Source organism: Zonotrichia leucophrys, chromosome 13 (assembly GCF_028769735.1).
Source record: "Zonotrichia leucophrys gambelii isolate GWCS_2022_RI chromosome 13, RI_Zleu_2.0, whole genome shotgun sequence".
Lineage (NCBI taxonomy): Eukaryota > Metazoa > Chordata > Aves > Passeriformes > Passerellidae > Zonotrichia > Zonotrichia leucophrys.
The window spans coordinates 11432795-11454990 of NC_088183.1; the positions used below are offsets into that span (position 1 = coordinate 11432795).

The 22196-nt window shown below is 39.5% G+C and overlaps 1 protein-coding gene and 1 long non-coding RNA gene across 5 annotated transcripts in view; one reads left to right on the forward strand and one right to left on the reverse strand.

The window, feature by feature from the left end:
- Positions 1-790: 790 nt before the first annotated feature.
- GABRA6 (gamma-aminobutyric acid type A receptor subunit alpha6) lies at positions 791-21824 on the forward strand. The gene is made up of 10 exons (XM_064725313.1): positions 791-885; positions 1002-1120; positions 1375-1442; positions 2694-2914; positions 3012-3094; positions 3692-3835; positions 4253-4405; positions 7598-7857; positions 16519-16779; positions 21684-21824. Exons 1-10 carry the CDS (start codon positions 848-850, stop codon positions 21732-21734), a joined length of 1398 nt encoding a protein of 465 aa, XP_064581383.1. The 5' UTR covers positions 791-847; the 3' UTR covers positions 21735-21824.
- LOC135453858 (uncharacterized) overlaps positions 7777-22196 on the reverse strand; it is a 54669-nt gene continuing 40249 nt past the window's right edge. Inside the window, exons 2-5 of one of the 4 annotated variants that reach the window (XR_010441975.1) lie at positions 9563-9646; positions 8824-8944; positions 8328-8353; positions 7791-7904 (exon numbers count right to left, since the gene is read on the reverse strand). This is a non-coding gene — a long non-coding RNA (uncharacterized LOC135453858). Of the gene's footprint in view, positions 8247-8327; positions 8354-8823; positions 8945-9562; positions 9647-22196 lie in introns of all 4 variants that reach the window. The other 3 variants (XR_010441974.1, XR_010441977.1, XR_010441976.1) reach the window with 3 other exon arrangements.

Genomic DNA, 22196 nt, shown 5'->3' on the forward strand with positions numbered 1-22196 from the left:
AAAACAGCTTAGTATTAACAAAAACAATGAATCAAAAAAGAAAACAAACAAACAAATCTAGAAATCTGAACCAGAACCAATTTTTAGTGTCCAATGTCCAGATATCAACATTTAGATACTGGATATCTCTGTACAATTCTGAAGAATTGATCAACAGGAAAACTGTTGAGGAAGGTTAAAATCCCCAATAAATTGCAAACTGTTGGGTTCCCCCCCCTCCTCAAAGTTCTAATGATGTGGAAGCTGCATAATAATCTCCCTGTGAACCATAAACATAATAAAAGCTGAGGCCATTTCTAACATAATCTCTATCAGCAAGATGCCAGCGCTTTTCCAGATTTCCTAACGGGTCCCTGCTAATTCCATGCCAAAACTAGCAGTGGATTTCTTCCTTTTAATCTCCCCTAATGCCTTATTCGATTATTGTCACTGCTCTCCGGCCGCGCACCGTCCCTTCAAACCCTAATTCCCCCCGTGGAGCGGTCAGATGAGGCTGAACGGCGGCGGCGAAGCCGAGGGACGAGCACGGCCGCGGGCACAGCCCGGCCCGGGAGCGAGGGGCCGGGGCTGAGGAACCCGGCCGGGCCCTGCCAGAGCCTCACCGGGGCTGAGGAACCGGGCTGAGCCCTGCCAGAGCCTCACCGGGGCTGAGGAACCGGGCTGAGCCCGCCGGGCCCTGCCAGAGCCTCACCGGGGCTGAGCAACCGGGCTGTGCCAGAGCCTCACCCGGGCTGAGCCAGCCGGGCTCTGCCAGAGCCTCACCCGGGCCCGGGGGAAGGATGAGCGCCGACACCGGCTCCAGCTGACGGCTCTGAGGGCACCGAGCGTCCCGGCACACACCTGCGGCATGGCTCTACTGCTCGCCTGGGCGTGTGTGGCTGTGAGGTGAGTGAGCCCCCGCCACCACGCCGATCCCCGAGGGCTCCCCGCCGCCCGGGGCTCTGCCGTTCCTCCCTGCGCCCCCGGGGCCGGGGCTGACGGGGATTCGCCTCTGCCCGCAGCATGGGGACGGCGCTGGGGGACCAGGGCGACGGGGCGGACCTTTACTCGGAAAACATCACCCGCATCCTCGACAAGTTGTTGGACGGCTACGACAACAGACTCCGACCGGGATTTGGAGGTAGCGGGGAAGCCTCGTCCCCTCGGGGAGCCGGCGGGTGGGGAAGGGCGAGCGGCGCTCCGGCTGCCCGGGCAGGAGCGGCTCGTCCCGCACCCGCGGCAGGAGGGAGGCGGCGGAGCCCCAAAAGCGGCGGCGAACAGCAAAGTTTGCCGTGCCCTGCAGCCCCTGCCCTTGCGGGGCGGCTCCGCTGCCCTCGAACAGGGTCCCGCAGCCCCGGCCCCGCTCCTCTCCCAGCCCCTCTCCGTGTCCCGCAGGCGCCGTGACAGAAGTCAAGACGGACATCTACGTGACCAGCTTCGGGCCGGTGTCCGACGTGGAGATGGTAAGGGCCCCGCTCGCCGCCCCTGCTCTGTTTTCCTGGGATTCATTACGGTGGCATCTGAGTTGACCGTCATTAAAGCAGATTACGAGGCTTAATCTCTTTGACAATCTCTAGGGCCCAGCAGAGCAGTTTGGCCAGAGCTGCATACAGCTATTTCCCGGCCCGCCAGCCGGGGCTGGGCACACACAGCCTCAGGTGAGGGCACGGCCGCAGGTAAAAGATGCCTCTGGAAGCCTGTGAAGATGGTGAGCGCCGTGTGCCAGCCCAGCTCGGCAGAACGCTGCCTGCTGGGAGGACACCGAATGAGCAGCTCTAGGCAGGGGAATGGTGACATTGCTGACACAGCTGCCCCTGTTGGTGCTGGGTGCCCCCAAACTCGGGCAGCCGCAGACTTGGGTGCACTCAGTCTGTGTAGACAGAGGTTCAGACTTGGGTGGACTCTGTCTATGCAGCAGTAGCCCCAGGAACACATTAAGTCATGGAAGTGAGGATGGCATTGCTGTTCTCTTTGTAGACATTGACTTGGGCTGCTATTTTTGCACTTGCACACCCCTCTAACAGTTTGCAGGCTGGAACTGTAGGCTCCGAGTAATACCAAAGTCTTTCCACTGCTCTTCAGCAGTCAAAGAGAAGGCATAACCTTGCATTCTTACAAAATTTGCCCCTGGCCAGGTTTAGCTCTGTTTCCTAAGCAACTTCTGCAGAGACCTCTTTTCTGAAGAGTTGTGAAAATATTAGTAAGAATTCTTGGAAAAAAGTCCCATTGATTAATATTAACTTGACACCATAATCCTACTGTGAAGTGACTCAGATCAGTCCTCACTTTGTGAATATCCAAAGGAAGCTGCAGAAGAGTCACCGAGCATGTCTTTTTGTTTCTGGCAATTAAACACTGATAGCTTGGTCTTGCACTTTGAAAGGGAGACATTTGTATTTCCTTAGACCTCAGTCACTTCGAATTAAATTAGTATCTATGAGAGTACAATGAGGGTTAGTTTTTTTTCCTTAATCATGTCCAATTATCTGTTCAATGATTCATTTGTAACTATTCTTCAAATAATAAGAAAATAGGATATGTTTTCATGGATGACTTTTTTAGTAACTACTTAATGATAATAGGATTGAGTGTTTAAGCAGTAAATGAAATGCCATTGACATGTGTGTTAAATTGTCTCATGGAGTTACTGTCCCCACAGCCACTTGGGACTGCTGACCCCCACACAGATGTCAGACCCTATTTATTTCCCACAGGAATACACAATGGATGTCTTCTTTCGTCAGACATGGACTGATGAGAGGCTGAAGTTTAGTGGGCCAACTGAAATATTGAGACTGAACAATTTAATGGTCAGTAAAATTTGGACACCAGACACGTTTTTTAGAAATGGAAAAAAATCAATTGCTCACAATATGACAACTCCTAACAAACTTTTCAGAATTATGCAGAATGGAACTATTCTTTACACTATGAGGTGAGAGCTTGCCCTGCTTTTGTTGACCTGTATTTTTGATGCTATCAGCATTTCCTACATACCATATTTTTTCATTATCTACAACTGTGTGTTCTAGACTAACCATTAATGCTGACTGTCCTATGAGGTTGGTGAATTTCCCAATGGATGGACATGCTTGTCCACTGAAATTTGGAAGCTGTAAGTTTTTCTGTATCTTTCAGTTTTAAAGTAACACATTTGGTCAGAAGATCCTAAGATATTACTTAGTGACATGGCTGAAATTTTAAGTTGTATTTTTATACTAGAATTTTACTTTTTTCTCTGAGACTCAGACCATTCATATGGACATGGATTTATCCACTGAAGTGTGACTGCTGAAACATGTTTTATTATTTATTATTCTTACACTTCTGGTAGTCAAAGTTGGTCCTTCAACAAATATTAAAACCTCTGCTACATTTAATATATTACTTATAATTTTGAAAATATGTGGTGATCAATTTTGAAATATTGTGGTAATATAATTTTGAAAATACTTAGTTGAGCTGGGGTAATCAATATGTATGTTTTATAGCAAATTGAGAAGTGACAGCTAGTTCCTCTCAGGTCCCACCTCAGCCATTCTCTTATTGTTGCTGTTTTTTTCATTTTGTAATTAATGAGGTTAGGAACTTCCTGGAGTAGGATGCATGTTTCTGTGGGCATTTGAGCTGCAAAAGGGATTATTCTATTTATTTTTTCAATTGCTTATAAAATACATAATTAGTAATGGTAATTTTCCCTTCTGTTACTCAGATGCTTATCCAAAAAGTGAAATAATTTATACTTGGAAAAAAGGACCATTGCATTCAGTAGAAGTACCTCAGGAGTCGTCCAGTCTTCTCCAGTATGACCTCATAGGACAAACTGTATCTAGTGAAACAATTAAATCTAACACAGGTAAGGTGGAGCCATGTGGAAACTACTGGTGTTGTGCAACATCTTGATAATAAATTACAGGGTTTTTAAATATAGAATGAATTAATTTATCTTTTGCCATTTTAAAAAATAATTATAAAGACTCTAACCATTGTCTCCTAAAAGACAGCTTTTCAATACAGTCCTCCCATCAAACACAATTTTTTCATGATATTCGTAAGAATTCCCACTACCTCTCCACCCTAGTAAAAACAGTGCATAAAATGAATATTATTCTGCTCTGTTTCCATAAGGTCACTTTACCTTTTTTTAAGCAGCTTATTTTTATTATGCACTAAGAGGTCTGTGATTTCATCTGAACATATTATGTTGGGTTTAAGCCAATAATGTTCACTCACATGTTGCCAGAATAATGCTGACATACTTGTCTCTTAACAGGTGAATATGTAATCATGACAGTTTATTTCCACTTGCAAAGGAAGATGGGCTACTTCATGATACAGATATACACTCCTTGCATTATGACAGTCATTCTTTCTCAGGTGTCTTTCTGGATTAACAAGGAGTCTGTTCCAGCCAGGACAGTTTTTGGTATGCTGTGTTAAAGTCTTTGAGCTCAGCATCTACCATTCATTCATTCATTCCTTTCATTACTTGTTTGTTTTAGGGGAATATTCACTCCAGCTGCTCTATTTCCATCTGCAAAGGAAAATAGGCTACTATCTCATTCAGACATACATTCCATGCATCATGACTGTCGTCTTGTCTCAAGTTGTGTTTTGGATTAACAAAGAATCTGTTCCAGCAAGAACCGTGGCTGGTATTTGTGTTTTTCCTTTTGTCATTCATTTCATTCATTGTATTGAATCTGTTCTATCAATCGGATACTGCAAGCCAGGGGGGATTAGGAAAGGCAGCTAGTAGGTTTCAGTCAGCAAAAGCAAATACTAAAGTGAAATGATAGTCAATTTGCCTATGAGGGTCAAAATTCTTGACTCAGAATGTTTGGGTAGCCAGACTTGTTTGTTACAATTTTTAATTGTATTCCAATTGTATTTTGTATGCAGAAAGGGACAATTTCAAAGCAAATGTCATTTTTTCAAGAGGATTTTTTTCCTATGGATTTACTGTCTCATGAAACCAATATGAGTTAAAGCTTTAAAAGGAAAAAAAATAGAATGGAATGGAGTTATTATCTGACATAAGGTACCCCATCTAACACTCATCCTGGAGTGCTCTCTTCCCCTTGATTACAAAGGTATCTAAACAACAAACAAGGGCTTTAGATGGATAAAGATCAGTGAGATGAGTAATGTCCCCAGCACAGGTTGAAGTTAGAATGAGAAAGATGTATCCATACTGCATGGCAGGGCCTTTTTCTTTCTTTCCAGTGGTTTGAATTAATGCCTAAAGCTTTGAGTCTCCTGGTTCATACATATCTGAGGTTTATACTCCAGATATGATATGATATGGTTTATACTCCAGATATGATGCTACCTGATTTGGCTTCATGTTAATCTCTGGATTGTAGAGTTACATCCTCTACATTTTGAGTAAAACATGCTTGCAACATAGTGGGCATGGAAGGTAACTGTACATGCCTGAAGATATGTGCAAGTAGTTCTGTAGCTGATTTGGTAATAATTATATAAATACCCCAAACACTGGAATAACAGCTCCTAGGTGTTGCACTGAAGGGTGACATGGACTTGAGAAAACATTTTACAAAAAGAGTAAAATAAGCCACTCTCCACCTCTGTGGAAAATAGTGATGTTAGCATTTAAAAAGAATATTTCAATCCTTATTCCATTTGTATTTCTCCCAGGGCATAGTCTGAATTTGAAGTCCAGACTCGTTCAAAATCCCATGGATTCTGAATACCTTAATCTAAGGAAAAAAGGGCAAACTCTTTATGACAAAAAAAGACTTCTGCTCTTTTTCACTGAAAAAGAAAATTTTAAAATGGTGAAGGTTTAAAATGCATCATCTTGCAACTACTTGAATTATAAATTTTCACTTGTACTTGTAAGTCTGAAAGCTAAGTTTGAGGGAAGAGATATTAATAGTAGAAGAATAATGATGTGCCTAAACCAGTTTTTCAGCACAAAATAATTCAAGGACTTTGTTTACCTCCAAAATGGATGCCAGTTATCAGATTTCAGTGTTTGCATTATGTAATGCATTCTTCAAAACTTACCAAGAAGTGTTCAAAATGTAAAGACAAGGGTAAACAATCAGCAGTTGCAGTTTACCAACTGTAATTTGGTATTCAGTTTGATGAAGTAGCTTTCCACAGTGAAAAGCATTTCATCAATATTCACTCCACATGGAGAGAATTCTTATCTATATCTGTAAAAGAATAGGAGACCTATTCCTAAGTTAAATTCCTGCTGCAGTAAGTTTTTATTCAGACACAGAATATATCTATTTTATTACTAACTAGCACATGGACAGATTCTAATCTAATCACACATCATTTCAAAAAGTTCATTCTGGACCTTTGAAATGGAAATGCATCTCAGCATAGTTGTATTCATATAATAAAATGAGTCTGGCAGATTTGGGAGAAGTAGGAATGCTACATATTTCTATACCATCTCCTGTTTGTATTTCATTAAAATGTGATAAGTAATGACATTGGGATGTAGTTAACCTCAGACAGCTGGCAAGCCACATCATGTGAAAGAGTTGCAGAGAAACTGAAAATAATGTCACCCTTTCTGGATGCTGCAATATGCTATGACACTGCATCCTTTCCTCCGAGCATCCCTCCTAGCATACTGCTTCATCAACTCAACATGACCATCACAATATGACATTAAAACATCTTTCACTTTGCCACCTACCCTTTCCCAACTGCAGAAAATAGAAGAGGATATTCTCCACCTCACTGTCTTTAAATACCCACAGTTTTTACATTCTAGCAGGCATAATTATAAGTAAATATGAGTCACAGAGGCTTGTATGTAAATGATTGAGTTTGTTCTTGCATTTTCTGCTTGTATCAGGCAGCAGTAGGAAGTAAGTATATTTCCTACATTATTAATGCTGTACACTCCAACACAGAAAGAATAAATTCATGAATTCATGTGAAGAACACCATGGGGCCCATGAGCTACATGACCAGATTTGCTCCGTGAAAATAGATAAGCAGCTCTAGAGAAGTAGCTTTTCTGTCTTTCCCTATCTGTAGCTAGGGGAGCTTTCAAATCAAGATACTCTTAGTGAATCCTAAAAAATGTATCCAGTGATTAAAGACAACAGCTCAGGGGACCAAAGCATTATTACTTGAAATGTTTAGATCAGGCTCTGACTGTTTTTAATGTAGAATTTGACTGATTTAGTGAGGGTTCTGTAAGCCATGTCTTGTACTACAACTGGAGAAAGAGAGGATCACTGTTGGGGAATGACAATATATAAATCCAGGTTTCTGCCAGACATTCTACTTACCAACCCACGAAGGAAAACCTCCTTCAGATTTTGAGCCTGGATTTTGTTATAGCCATGTTTATCCAATTCTAAGAAGCTGTCCCATGTAGAATGTTGTTATCTTTCAGTCTCATCAGTGCATTAAGGAAATTTTTAAAGACCTTTTAGATGCTGAATCCAGTACACATGAGCTATTTAAGGATACAAAATACTTAGGAGTCTTGCTGGGGAGTAGGATGACAGCTAAAACCAAAAAGGGTGCTGTGCTTTGGTTTTTTTCATATATGTGAATTTAAGAGTATCAGGGCTGAAGCCAAGTTCTGATGCCCCCCATTCTTTCTCCTGTTTCCAAGGAATCACCACAGTGCTCACCATGACCACCCTGAGCATCAGCGCTCGCCACTCCCTGCCCAAGGTGTCCTACGCCACCGCCATGGACTGGTTCATCGCCGTGTGCTTTGCCTTTGTCTTCTCTGCACTCATTGAGTTTGCAGCTGTCAACTACTTCACCAATCTCCAGGCTCAGAGAGCAATGAGGAAGGCAGCCAGGGCAGCAGCACTGGCAGCAGCACTATCAGCAGCAACTGTACCGGCAGAGGACGAGATTGTCTCGGTAATTGCTTGCTTTTCTGATAATAAGCATCATATAGGAACAGGCAGCTGAAGTAGAGAATGCAAAACAATATTAAAGTGATCTTAACCTGAAGTAGATTATGTAACCAGATTGTGTCTATTTATCAAAGACATTGTTCTGATTCCAGAAAATGAAAATACTTCATTTATTTGTAGTGTTTATTTCAATTTGCAATATGATTTTCTAGGGAGATGTTTATTTGGCAAGATATTTAAGGAAAACCATTAGACTGTTATCCATGATACTTCTCCTGAGCAATGCTGTAGGCAGTGTGTTCAGGCAGCTGTAGTTCCCAGCAAGTCTGCAGAATTTGTGGGACAGTGTTCAATGGAATGAACGTGTGCATTGGCCAGATGATTGTGGGATCACTGTAGTGCAAGGGTACAGACCATAAGTGACCCATTTGGGAGATGGGTAATTAGCCTATACATAAACTTGGCATCTCTTACCTTACTGAAATCTGTGTTGGTGGAAGCTTTGGGGGGAAAAACATAAATGAAGGATAGATTTTGGTACCCGTAAAAGAGAGGAAGTCTTTCTAGTATCAAAATCTGTGCCAGAATTGCTTGCAAATTTCACTCTGTAAATCTCATGCTAAATTGTGAATGCTGTCTCACAGCATATGTTCATCTATTTATCATTGTGGCCTTCCTGTTTCAAAACCAGTTTTACTACCACCATGATTTCCATTTTTAGAGAAATAACAATCTGAATGACATTTTGCAAAACCTCTGAATCCATAATTGAGTAAGGGAGTCAGTCTAAGAGGTGCCCATACCAAGGCAACACCTTACCCACCATGGAGTAATTTTTCCACATTTGTTGATAAATAGCAGTTAAAGTTACAACATCTGAGTACTTTCAAAGTACTAAAATCATGGTTGATAAGTTTTGCTGACTCTTTTTTGGAGGACAAGCTAACAGAAAAGAAAAATCAAAGTTTACCTGGTTTTATATAGCATGAGGAAAATATTGATAGCTACTACATCTTGAAGAGGAACAACAGCTTGGACCTGTCCTTCACACACTTCCTTATTCAAGTTGGAGTTAACCATAAGGAGGTTTTCTAGAAAGGAAAAAAACAAAACATAAAATATTACTTTTCTTTTCACTGAAAAGTCCCTACTGAGCAATATGGAAACAGTTAGGCTGACTGCACGTGCTACTGGTGCATTCACAGCCACTGTGGCCACCCCCTCACATTCCCAGTCTCAGGAAAACAACTGATCCAAAAATAATCTCCTGCTTCTGCCCAGATAAGCTAAGAACTTGCTCCTGATGATAGGGCTCCTCCAGATTTACATGATCTGTGAATCACAGCAGACCAAGGTAAGCACCAGACATAAAACTTCTGTTGAACAAATGAATAAAAGATAAAGAAGTTAAAAGGCTCAAATTTCTTATCAAGGTCTTCAGCCTTAAACAAGCAAAGAGCAAACTGAAGACCCTCCTTCCTGTTTTGTAAATATTAACTTATTAGGTTTTCCAAGTAAAAACCAACAAAAGAAAAAAGAAAGTGACTAGGAATAAAATAAACATCTAGGAATCACCCTGCAACAATCTGCTCAAGAAAACTATTTACATCTAGCTGACACCATACAGATTTAGAAGAGCAGTAAATCCCATAACATTTGGGCCCCAAAGTAAACTCCGTCTCGAAAGCAGCCCACAAAATTCTACAGACCTGATCTTGCTCAAAGCAAGACAGTCTTTTTCAAGCCCTGTGCATCCACCACATTTTTCTCCCAGGATCAGTTGTCTATGAGAACTGCAATAACAGAAAGAGCAAACTCAGTGAGATCATAAAAACAAAGGGTACTCACAACTGAAGGCAAGATGATGTAGTCAGAAAGGTTTCTAGAAGAATTAGCTATTGGATTTAAAAGGTTCCCTTCCAGAAGGGCATTCTGGGAAAAAGGAGTGATTATGGGATAACAGATTTTAAGAAGCTTTTCTTTTTTTCATTCCTTTTTTTTTTTCCCCTTTAGTAGAGATAAGGGTGAAGGAACTTTTCTATGTTGACACATCCATAGATATACTGCAGTCAGTGATATAATTTCATATGAAACAGACCTGAAGTGTCTAATTTGAATGCTGACAGTGTATTTAATACAGGCTGATTGCACGTGTATGACCATTTCCTCTGGACTGTCATTCTCACTGAGGCTTGTGCTTTTATAACTGCATTACCGATCCTAGGGCAGATATTTTTAAGACACACAGCGTAATATTCAGTTTTCTGCTAGATTGAGGGCCCAAAGTCAAGATAAACATATCTACAGAATATATAAATATATATGTAGTTTCAAATTAAATGCTTTTTGAAAAAAAACAAACAAAAAATTTAAAATATTTAGCAGCCTTTTTTCCCCCTTCAGTCTAGTTAACTTTATTCAAAATTTTGCTTTATTCAAATAAACTGAAGTCTCTCACACAGGTTTTTATAATGTAGAGAAAAAACCTGTACACTCAGAAAAGAAATATGTCAGAAGACCAAATTCTGCTCTAGTGTAGAATGAAAGTAGAAGAAAATGCTGCAGCCACTGAACTGTGGTGGGGTCAGTAAGAGGGATGAGGCATTGCCCGTGTGCTCAGCAGAGAGCTGAGAGCCCAGCAGGCCTGGGCTGGCTCCAGGAAAGCCTCTCTATTTACCTCAGCTAACTGAGAGCAGGATTTGGCTTGCTCTCTCCATCAGCTGCAGGCAATCCCTGTGTGAAATACAAAACTCTGGGTGTTCCTCTGCAGAACACGAGGGCAGCAAGCTGAGCCTTCATCTGGACCCTGACACAAACCTGTTCTTACTCCTACAGTGGCCAAGCTGGCTTAACATGTCAAAACCAAACATCCTATACATGCACATATAAAACCATCATGGCATTTAGCTTTTAAATCTATTTCAAATGCATATTTTCTATATCAGTTGCATTGTTTCCTCTTGATGGCTTCCTTTTCCCAGGGAGATCCCAGTCCTGGAAGTTGCAGGGGAAGGGAATTGATGATACTGTGAGGAGCACACCATTTGCAGAAATGCTTTGTGGGATGGTCAGGGAGTAACCCCGTGGATCAAAAGACATCCTTTCCCTGTGAGAGGCTACATGTAAAAGACAAAAGATTACCACCCTGTAACAGCATGCTCACAGCTATGTTCTATAAGTCCTCATGTTTTAACAGAAATCAGCACAGAGCAGTGCAATACCTGTGGGAGAGCTTCCTTCTCCCTCCAGCTTTGTGTTTCAAAACAACACAACTTGGGCAGGAAAGGATTCTTACTCCCTTTAACCTGGCTAGTGCAGAACAGCTGTCACTGGTATAGAGGATTTCGTTTCCTACAATTATGTTGGAATATATTGAGTTTGTTTAATGAGCATCCTGACATAACAGAGTACTTCTCTCTGGATCACCAGCCACCCTTTAGTATCACCCTAAAACAGCTATATCCTTTAAGGTCTTTACTGACAACATTGAGACATAATCCCAGCAACTTTTTTGCAGGTGGCTAGTGAGAATAAAATAAAGTAAATTTAATTATAGGGAAAAAAACATATGGGCAGACACTGATAGATTTAAGAGCCAAATGTGGCTTTGAAAATTTAAATCTGTTTAATGTAAAAACATATTTTGACAGCAGAGAGGCTCTGTGCCAATTATATGTTTTTTCTGGCATGCTACAAATAAATGTTATGAAGAAACTGTACCATAGCTCATTCCCTTTGAAAAGAGAATGACCAGGGTTCCAGTCTCTGCTCTCCTTACTGCATATCTGCTTTATATGACAGCAATTTTAATACAATGGGCATTGGGTATTTTTCAGTTATGCTTCTTGCCTATATAGATCTTTAGATTTTTCCATGCAAAATAAAATAGCTTTGAAATAATAGGTAACAGCCTCTCCCCTTTTTCACCTTCACTTGATGTTTTGGCTGTGTTCTGAGAGTAGTGAATTTCATTTCCTGGAGGTTAAGATTTTGAACATGGTTTTCCCCTTCTCCAAGTGAGCAATTTAACCTAAGTGATTTAACCCTTTTACTAGAGTAAAAAATGATAAAAACAAGTCTGCATGTTTTTCCTCAGTGTTTCTAGCAAAGGTAATTAAATATTCCTAAAGATATGCCTGAAGCTAGGGCTATTAATGACTTCTAAGCTATACTCAGCTTTTGATTATGCAGGACACTGTTTATAGCCATTTACACATTATTTGCAATATACTTTTTAAAATCAGATCCCACAGATGAGGCATTCAAAGAAGTGTCCAAATTAGGGTTTATAATGAATCTGAGCCTTGAGATGGATACTGAAACTGCCCAGTACTGTATTGAAGGAGGTTCCTTAGTACATGGCCAAAAGATGATGTTGCACAGTGCAATGAACTTTCCTGCTGGAAATTGCTGCATGTGGATTGTTCAATAGCTAAGGAGAGGCTTTGCAGATCACACTGGTGGGTGTAGGGGCTAAACCATGGTTAACTCACTCTTTTGGAGATAAGTCACAAGCATGCTGTTATGTTTGTAATGGTTGAAATTTCTCAAACTGTATCTACTAATGAGCAGAGGCAAAAAATGTTATGTATTTAATTAGGCATTCTGCCTTTTACAGGCACTGAGCTCTACTTCTAGGTTGGTTTGTGTGTGTGTGGGTTTTGATATAAGGAAAGTTCAGTGTCTTTAATCAAATAAATTATGAAGAAGAAATAACACATTATTTTTATCTAAACTTTTAGGGGTTTTTTCTCATGAACCTCTTTTTACTGCATTGCTAGCAGGAAAAAAAGATGTGAGTAAAAGAGAGATAAGGAAGGACATACAGATATTCATTTTTTTCAAGTTAGCCAGTATCTGGGTTGCATATATAAGAGACTGATGTTACTGTTAGATCATAAACTAAACTGATAGTGAGAATATGTATTTGCAGTACAAAGCAACAGAGAATTCTACAAATATGAATTACAGAAATCTCTTGAGGGAAAGAAACATAAGAACAAAGTGCATTCATAAATCACAGTTAGCATGCACCAAAGGAATCAGAAAGAGCAGACAAAGAATTTTATTTACTCCAAGGTTATGTGTGATGTATTTTTTTAGATCTGGAAGGCAAGAAATTTGGTGAAAGCCTCCTGAGATATTCTGAGTATAATCAGCTTCTAGTGATATTGAGGAGGGTTGTGAGAGCAGAGCTTTACAGAGAGGATGAGAGTGCTTTGTGAGCTTTCCAGGGGATGAGGGAGGTTGGCTGCACAGCTCAGGGAGAAGGCAGACTGTACCTTACAGGCCATCCACATAGCAGTGCAGTGTGGTGGTGTCTCACATTAAACAATGGCCTGGCAATCTGCTCTGTGTCGCTGCCTGCTCAGACAGAGCTGCAAGTTTAATTGCCTGATGGGACTAACATTGCACATGAGTGCAAGAGTACCTCTGAATCAAGGTTCAGTAACTCCAGAAAATCCATTATTTCCTTACGACACAGTGTGCTGTGCCTCAGGCTTCTTGTTCTTGCTGCTTGTAAAACAGTCCTTACTTGAGTGATTGGCTCTGGGAGCTATGCAAAATAGGCTATTCATTTCCATTTTCTCTGTTTTGTTAACATTTCATGATGTTATTGTATGTAATCTTTGTCAAAAGGAGAAGTTAAATCTAGATACAGTAGACAAATTACTGTAGCTGCTGTTCAGAACGACTGTAATAAGGAATTATATTCTTATCCTCAGGCCTCCTGTTCTTGGTTTAGCAGTGAATTCCAATGAAAAATATGAGTTGTGGTTCTGGGGCAGCAGTCTGGTCTACAAAAAACTCCCATACTGAGAGACATCCTCATTACACATCTGAGATAAATTTGGACTTAGAATTCCATATCCTGAGTAGGGATTTAGAAGAAAATAGGTTTGACCCTGTGCTTGCTGTTGTGGGGACACAGGACTGCTAAAGACAGTGAGAAGAACAGCTCAGGGTTTTTTCTTGAGATGAAATCACATTGAGATAATCCTCCTACTTTAGCAGTCCTCAATAGGAATGAGATTTAATAAATATAAATAAAATAATGACCAGGATTACACTTTTCCAAGTGCTTATTCAAATGACCACAAAGATTTTTCTGCCTCCACATTCTAAATATGTTCAGCACTAAACATCATCCAATGACCATACACTACATCTGTTCTACTTTCTATTAACTCCATCACCTCAGCACTGTAATTCCTGATTTATGCTTGAATAATCCAGAGTAGAATTTGTCCTGCCTCGTACCAGAATATTGTTGATAAAAAGGACCAAGATTCACCTTAACACTTGTATTTTTAGGAACCACACAGTCTTCACAAAAGGTCAAGTTATTCCACAGAAATTGAAAAACAAGACTGAGAAAACGAGATGCCTTACAGTTTGTACAGTTCTGTTCAAAGCAGGGCGTGCAGGAAAATGCAACAGAAATGGAGTGAAAGCAGGAAGGCAGGCTCAGCCAGCCAGTCTGTTCATAGAGGGGGATTATTATTATTATGATTAGTGCAAGTGGACATGGATAACCCTCTTTCTGTTTCTGTGACACATCTGTAGCTCATCCTCCATTTAAATCTGTCTGCTGCTTGCTGTGTTACTGCAAAATACCAAACGAACCATCTGTGTTCCAGATAGGCACAGAGCAGGAATGCTTTTTAATACCCATTCACAACATGACACCAGCCATATAATGTATAGAGGGCAAACTGGGAATGGTGATTGGTTGTAGGGGAAGAAAAAGGGCAATAGGTAAGGGAAATACATAGATCAAAAGTACCTTTTTCCTTTTGAAGTAAGGAAAACTTACTTCAACTCTTCACCTTTTGTTTAGACTAAAATCAGCTGTGAGGAATCCATCTCTCTCTAATTTTAGTTGGATACCAGTCCATTCATTCATGAACAAAACTTGGCATCCTGTTGTGGAAATGTCAATTGTTCTGATTCTCTGACAGTTACGATGACTTCTGGAAGGATAATTCCTGTTACAACTATTCTAAGTCACCCAGGAGACACCAGCTGTGCTAGGTTAGTCTGTTATCTAGAAATTGTGGCCCAAGTACAAGAGTGGAAAATGCATTTCAGAAAATGCTTCCTTTCCTTTTAGTGACTCAGTCATTTATCTGATTGACTAAAATCTGTTCCTATGCTTAGAAATCTGCAAGATAAATCCCAAAAATGCTGACAGCAGGCTACATTTATGTGAATGGTTGTCATTAAATCACTCCCAATGAATGGCTTTGGAAATTGCCTATCTAATAGCATTTTTCTACCTTAAAATCATTCCAATGTTAGTCTTCCATTTCACTATAGTGTGCTGTTATTTTGGGAGTTATTTACATTGTCCAAGACTTCCCTCATCTGCTTCAGTCATTTGGTCATCTCATTCTGCTGACCAGAAAATCTTTGTATTCAAATCCAAGAACATCTGTGTACATTGTGTGATTTTGTGCACAAGATTTTTCCTCAATAATCAGGGAAATGAGTTTTATGGACAAAGTTTTAGGCTTAAGCTCCATATAACAGAACACTACAGTACTTCATCTCAAAACAAACAACAAACAAACGAAGTCACTCACATCATCCTTCTGTGTTTTCTCAGCCATCAGATAAATCTTAGAGCTGCTGCCATGCATCCACAAATGGCCATGCTGGGATATGGCAGGAGCAGCAAGGTTTTTGAATATTTCCTCCTATTTGACACTACTGTGAAAGTGAACAATTGATATCCATTAGAGCAGGCTCAGAGCCTGGGGTAGCTCCTGTTCCTAATCATTTCTGGAAGGAAGAACTCTATCACTTCTACTCTTGGGAAAGTAAAATAATGGCAAGGTGGTCCCAAATAAAACAGATGTACAAAATTAATATACACGCTAGTCTAGTAAGCTCTACATGTCCCTGAGTTCTGGCTGAATTTTCAGAAGAGTTTTAATACAGCTTTCTCAAGAGTAATTGGACCTGGCTGCAAATGCTGCACAAAATATGGGAGTAATTTGGTTTCATTTCATCATAAATGAAAATAAAAATAGTCCCATTACAGCTGAGTATGTTTGTCTTCAGTTGTATGCATGGAACTGCTGTGGGAATTATGAGGTATATTTAAAAATGAAATTTTATCCTGGAAAAAACGAGAGGACAATTCAGCATTCATGTCTTCAGCAGCTGCAAAGGTAGTCCATTGCCTTTTGTGCAGCAGTTTTCTAGTTCCTGCATGACTCCATTCTGTGTTTACCAAACTCATCAAAGGGTTCAGCCAGGAAGATTGCACCCGAGCCAGCCCATAATGCTGCTTGGTTTAATCTTGGTCCATATCTGCACACACTTCAGTCATACCAACCTACTACAATTTGGATACACCATTACTTTCTTTCCCTTTTAGCTCCATCTTCTCTTTTTCTCTCTTGGAGCTTCTACTTATCACAATGAAAAGCACATATTCCTTCATGGCTTTACAACAAATCATTGAGCCATAAAAATATATATATCCTTCTGTATTAGATGCATTATTTTTGTGATTTTCTGATATTGTACTATAGCAGAGAAGCAACAATAAAATCAGAAATTTGAGTTAAAAGGTGGAAAGAAGTCTAAAGGTCACAAAACCTAAGACTCTGTATCCAAATAACACCTTTTTTTTTTCCTCTTTTTTCTTTCCCAGCATTCTGACTCCAACTCCAACCTGAAGAAGAGAGTGAACTCCATAGCATCTCAGGCAGAGCAGTCTCCTGAGCCCAGCATAATATCAAACACTGCATCCCAGTGTCAACCTCTGCCTGTTCCTCCACCAGCCCCACCACAGCCACCAGCCATTGGAGGTGCAAGTAAAATAGACCAGTATTCCAGGATCCTCTTTCCAGTGGCATTTGCAGGATTCAACCTGGTGTACTGGGTTGTTTATCTTTCAAAAGACACTATGGAGGTGAGTAGTAAATTTTCTTTATATTCATCTATAATATGTAATATGTTTACTTGCCCAGCATTATTTCAGTTGTTCATTTACTGTTGCAACTCAGTTCATCAGTCCTTTCTGAGTAACACTAGAATGTTTTATCAAAAAAAAAATCAGCTGTAGCACTCAGTACAATGCAGAAAGGCTGTTTGAGGAGGGGAAATGTAAACACTTCTCTCTAACTCATGCTGCACTGAGCAGAAAATGCTCTGTGAGACAGCACAGGATGACATTCTTAGCAAACAAACTGATCTTAAATCTTCTATTTCTTTAGCTGTTGTAAGGAATGGTAGAAATATCTGTTGAAGCCATGAAGTGAAAGAGATAAGAACTTTATCATAAGATTTTCTCAGGGAGCTAGTACCATAAGTTTCCCCAAAAAGTTTGTTATAAAGGATTAATAACTGCAGTATGAAGTTTGTGAATCAGCAGTCCCTAGTTTTGTTCATTTCAATACATTTTTCCTGGTTTTTTCATATATATCATACTGTCTTATGCAAATAAAGCTGAAAAATCTTTTCTTAAGTTTCTTTGGCTCAGGCAGAGAGTGATTACACCTTTAGATATCTATAAGGTCCAGAAGAGACACGTGCCCTGCAAATTGAGCATGTCTAGAATAATCAGTCAGTAATCAATCATTAAACTTGAATTCTTTAATGCTTTAGATCTCTATTTTTCCCTCGTTTTTGCCTAAATAAAGTTAATAGTGTCCTATTTCCTTGGTAAAAAATATATTCATTTCCCTCGTTGCTATAGAGTTTTGGATCTCACTGTACATTGCAGCCAGTTTGATTGGTACATTTAGTTTATTTAGGACAGCTAGGAGATAATGATGGGATTTAGATAGCACCAAATGCACAAAGTCCCTACATCAATAACAGAAATGTGGTATGAGTGGGGATCAGGCTGTACCTTTATTTCCTAGATCAAAGGTAAAGCAGGCTGAGGGAAATCTTGTGGGCAGCCAGAGATGTTGCAGTTCAGAGAAACAAGTCAGTGCTGATCAGCTGATGGTGGCACCTCACCTCTGCTGAAGGGCTGCTGCTCTAGCAGACTCTAATTTCTGCTACCAATAGGATCTGAAAATGCTGTCTCTCAGAGATGGGGTGTGCTGCCAAGCAGCTTCTGTGGAATTGCGAGGGCAGGAAGGTAGGAGACACTGTCTCTCTCAAATGTTCCTGCAGATGTCTCTCAAGAGGTCACAGCTGCCAGCTCCTGGCCACTCCAGCCCTGCCCAGTGCTAAATTTAGCATTTGTGCCAGAGTCACTGATCCTGCTGTTAAATATTGACTATGTGTGCAAATGACTTATCTCAGAGGAGGGATTGGAAAAGCTCATGTCTGATCATGACAACTTCTGTTTAGAGGCCAGCTCCTCAGCTTGCCAAGACTCCAGTGATTAAACCATTCACATTCTGGATCTGGAAATATTTGGAACATACTTGCCATTTCCCCTGGTGGTGATGAAATATTTACACTAAACCTCGTATATTAATAATAACATTAGAACCAGGATTTTAAAATACTTCCAGAATCTAGGACTAAGTGCTGACTATAAATATTTTTAAATGCTACTGTGAAAGCTCACAAACATGCTCAGAAGCTGAGAAATGATATTCTGAAGTAGCATTACAGAACAACAGAAATCCAGCAGCAAGGCTTAGGAAAAGAGAACACTATTGACAGCTGGGGTGTTTTGAATTATGAAGAATTTAAACAATTGTGTAAATTTTGACCAAGCTCTTCTTCCTAAATTACATTTCTGCATTTGTGCACTCAGTTATAACTAATAATAATTGTGATATACACTGCTAGGTTTCTAATCCAAACGTTGTGTCACCAGTTGTTACTTACAACAACCAGGATTCTTTTTGCTTTAAAAATATATTAAAAATATATAAGCTTTTAATTCCAAAGAGAGGAGATACAAAAGTTGGGTGAATAAAGCATGGAATGCTTCAAGGGCAGTTAATATTTTGCTCCCTCAGAGATATCCCTCAACAGATATAATGTTGTTACAGTATTAGTCAGCTTATTCAATTTAAAAAGTGCATTTTGTGCAGTATTTCAGGTATATTAGCTTCTTTAAGTTACTTTTTTGAGTTCGTGGGTCTTTTGTTTAGAAAAACAGAGGAAAAAAATCTCATTAATTTTTTGAAATAGACAAATTTCCAGTACACCAGTTCTTGTACTGCAACTCTCTAGGATTTTTGTAAGTGCAGTTTGGAGCACAGAAGATCATTCAGCAATTCATGTGCTCAAACCAAGCAGGTACCTCCTGTCTTTGGAGGTACACAGAGAATGAATCAGGCATTTCATAGCCCTGTTTGTAAAAGCAGGTTATTAGCACTGGAATCAAAGGTCATTTTCACCTCCTATCGTTACTTTCTGGCCAGGCTCTGCCTTTGGCTTTGAAGGAGGAGCAAGAAGAGTTTTTTACTTCATGTTCTGGATTCAGAGCCTCAGCTGGAAGGAGCAGCCTTGTTAGTGTAGTGACACAGGGCTGGATGAAATGAGGAGCTCTTTGCTGAGCTGTTTGGTACAAGTTCAATACACTACTAAACAATTTTCTTTGGCTTAGATAATGTGTTACAGAAAAGAAAAAGCCATTTTTATGTACAGTATCTTATAAGATTTATGAGAACTTTGGGGACTGACTACTTTCAAAAGTGCTCCTTGGATAACTTTTTCTCCCCCTGCCATTAATAATTTTCTCTTCAGGTTAATCATCTTTTCTCTTACTATACATGTAAGCTAAGAGTATGTAAATTGCACGGACATTTTTTGATTTGGAAGTGTGTATAAAGAAGAAGGTGTTTTTAATAAAACGTACGCCTTTAAACATTTGAATGTTATCATCATAGACTGGTTTGGATGGGAAGGCAGCTTGCAGATCATAGAATTCCACACCCCTGCCATGGCAGGGACACTTTCCACTAGACCAGGCTGCTCCAAGTCCAGTACAATCTGATCCTGAAAACTTCCAGGTACAAAACATCCACAGCTCCTCTGAGCGTGCCAGGGCCTCACCACCCTCACAGGGAGGGCAGCCAGGACTGGACAGACGCAAAAGTATCTTAAACTGAACTCTGTATTTTATATTTCCATACATACTGCACCAAGTCAAGCTTTGCAAACCAGGATAGCAAACTTTCATTACAAGATTAATGTTTTTCCATATTTTAAATCAAAACCAGCACCATTCTCTGAAGAAAAAAAAAAAGAGAAAAAAATCCAGCTTAAAATTAAGTAATTCACCCAAATGCTTTTTTTACATGGATGGGGATAACATTCATCTTCTGGTCTTAGTATTTAAATAAAGGGTTTAATTCTCTATTGGAACAAGTGGGAAAACATTCTTATTCAATAGCAGTCATCCACTGTGCCACTTTTGATACATAAGATATTTCAGTGTAAATGGGTTTGCACTGGGGAGCAAGAGCATTGCAGAGCATCAATTGTACTGGTCAAAACAAAGGAATTAATTAAACTAGCAAAGTTCTCTCTCTGCATTTCGTTAGATTGTATATTGGTAGAACTTAATATAAGAAAAGAACTACAGAATGTACAAAATAACTGATGCTAGTTTTCAGACCACAGAAAATGCTGTAAGATACTTGTAAGATAAGCCCCTTTTCTCTCAAAAGGTTTTATAAGTTAATGCTACAGGTGCTAATTATAGTGATATCACTGTGCTATTTATAGTATGGAAAAAATAAAGCATCAGAGTTACTTTAAGAGGACTTAGTCCCTCTCTATGTAAGGTGAATTAAATTAGGTGGAAAGTTTGAGGATGTAGCATCCCCATGATTTATACATGGGGGATAGAACATTTCTATGGCACATTTCTATGGTTCATGTTCTTCTGTAGGGTACAGTAATATCTGCCATCCACAAGAAGCTCTGAACATTAATGAAAAAGACACATTTGTCTAAATTTGACAAATAGAAAAGTTCTTGAAAGAAGAGCAAACCTTTCTGACAAATGAAGAAAAAGATATTCTAGATTTTTACTTTGTCATACAGCATATTTAGGCTTTGTTTTCTGTTTTAAATCTTCCTAAGTCCTTGAGCTGAATACTAATTTATGACAGTGACCTTGGCAGGTGAATTGCACACTTAGTTTATTTTAAAATTTGCTTGATTTAGAGTGCAAAGAGCCCCCTTTTAAAGAGCAGCAAGTACTGCCTTTGCCACATAACTCACAATGCATATGCCACTGCCACATCATCTTACGCACCTTATTTCTAAATTTATCTATCTTAATTTTTATATGTAACATTATATTACAGTTTTTCATGTAATAAAACATGGAATAATGGAGTGAATCAAGCTAGATAAGGAGATGATGTTAAAATTTTGATGATAAATCCAGAAAAAAAAGCAGAGGCAGCTTTTATGTTTAGGAGCACAGGAAGATACAAAGTCATTGAATGGACCAAAGTTGCTGAGTCCTGGATATTATTTGGATGCAGAGAACATAGCAGGATGGCAGGAGAAGAGTTACATAATAAGTCAAAGATGCTAATGATGTCAGGTGGGAAGAAAAAAATAAAGAAACAAGAGCAGGAAAAGTATTTAGCTTCAGTACATTGGTATTATAAAGCTTGTAGTGCATATCATTACATCATTTTTCAGTTTAAGCACTGGAAAAATAAAGGTTAAGAGGAACAGTCATTGCCATACATGCATAACAACTGAGCTTTGATGATCCAGGTAATGAGCATCAAATTCTAAGAGGATTCTCCTTGTAGTGCAGTTCTATTTTGAGTCTGCTGAGAGAGTTAGAAATCACATGGGTTTGTGGGCTAACTCAGTTGTTACTAAAAGTGGTTAACAAGCCACAGCTTAAATCCCTCTAAACTTTTCTTCCAGTTTTTTGAACCTTCAGCAATGCATTTTCGAAATGACCCTCAGTCCAACTGAAGAACAGCTCAGGATTTCAAGGAAATCACTCAAGGTCAGAGAGTATTGAAGAAGACTTCAAAGGATTTGTCTGTCCACAGGTGATCTCAGTTTTCAAACAGGGAATATTTTTATTTTCCACTACCTGGATGCAAACTCTGGACAAATCAAGAGCTGCAAACTTAGGGATCTAATTAATATTTTCTTAAGATTTCTTACAATGATTGTACTACAGAAGTTCTTCTTAAATTATTTAATTGTCAAAGGAAAGAATGTTCATTTGTTCTAAAACATTTGTAAACAATTGAATGTTTACATTTATACGAAACATCAATAAAAGGGTTTGAGTTTTTTTAATAGAATAAGAATTGCTAAACTCAGCTGATTCTGAAATGGTAGAACTTGGCATAGTTTCAGTGAAAATCTAGGAGTTGTACTGATTTCCAGCACTTGAAATTGACCCAAAACAATGTTGGATAGAAA

What these genes read in the sequence shown, in the direction of transcription:
- GABRA6 (XM_064725313.1), top strand. Translation starts at nt 848, where the DNA reads ATGGCTCTACTGCTCGCCTGGGCGTGTGTGGCTGTGAG. An exon ending in TGGGCGTGTGTGGCTGTGAG is followed by an intron (nt 886 to 1,001) that starts GTGAGTGAGCCC and finishes CTCTGCCCGCAG; the next exon opens with CATGGGGACGGCGCTGGGGG. An exon ending in CGGTGTCCGACGTGGAGATG is followed by an intron (nt 1,443 to 2,693) that starts GTAAGGGCCCCG and finishes TATTTCCCACAG; the next exon opens with GAATACACAATGGATGTCTT.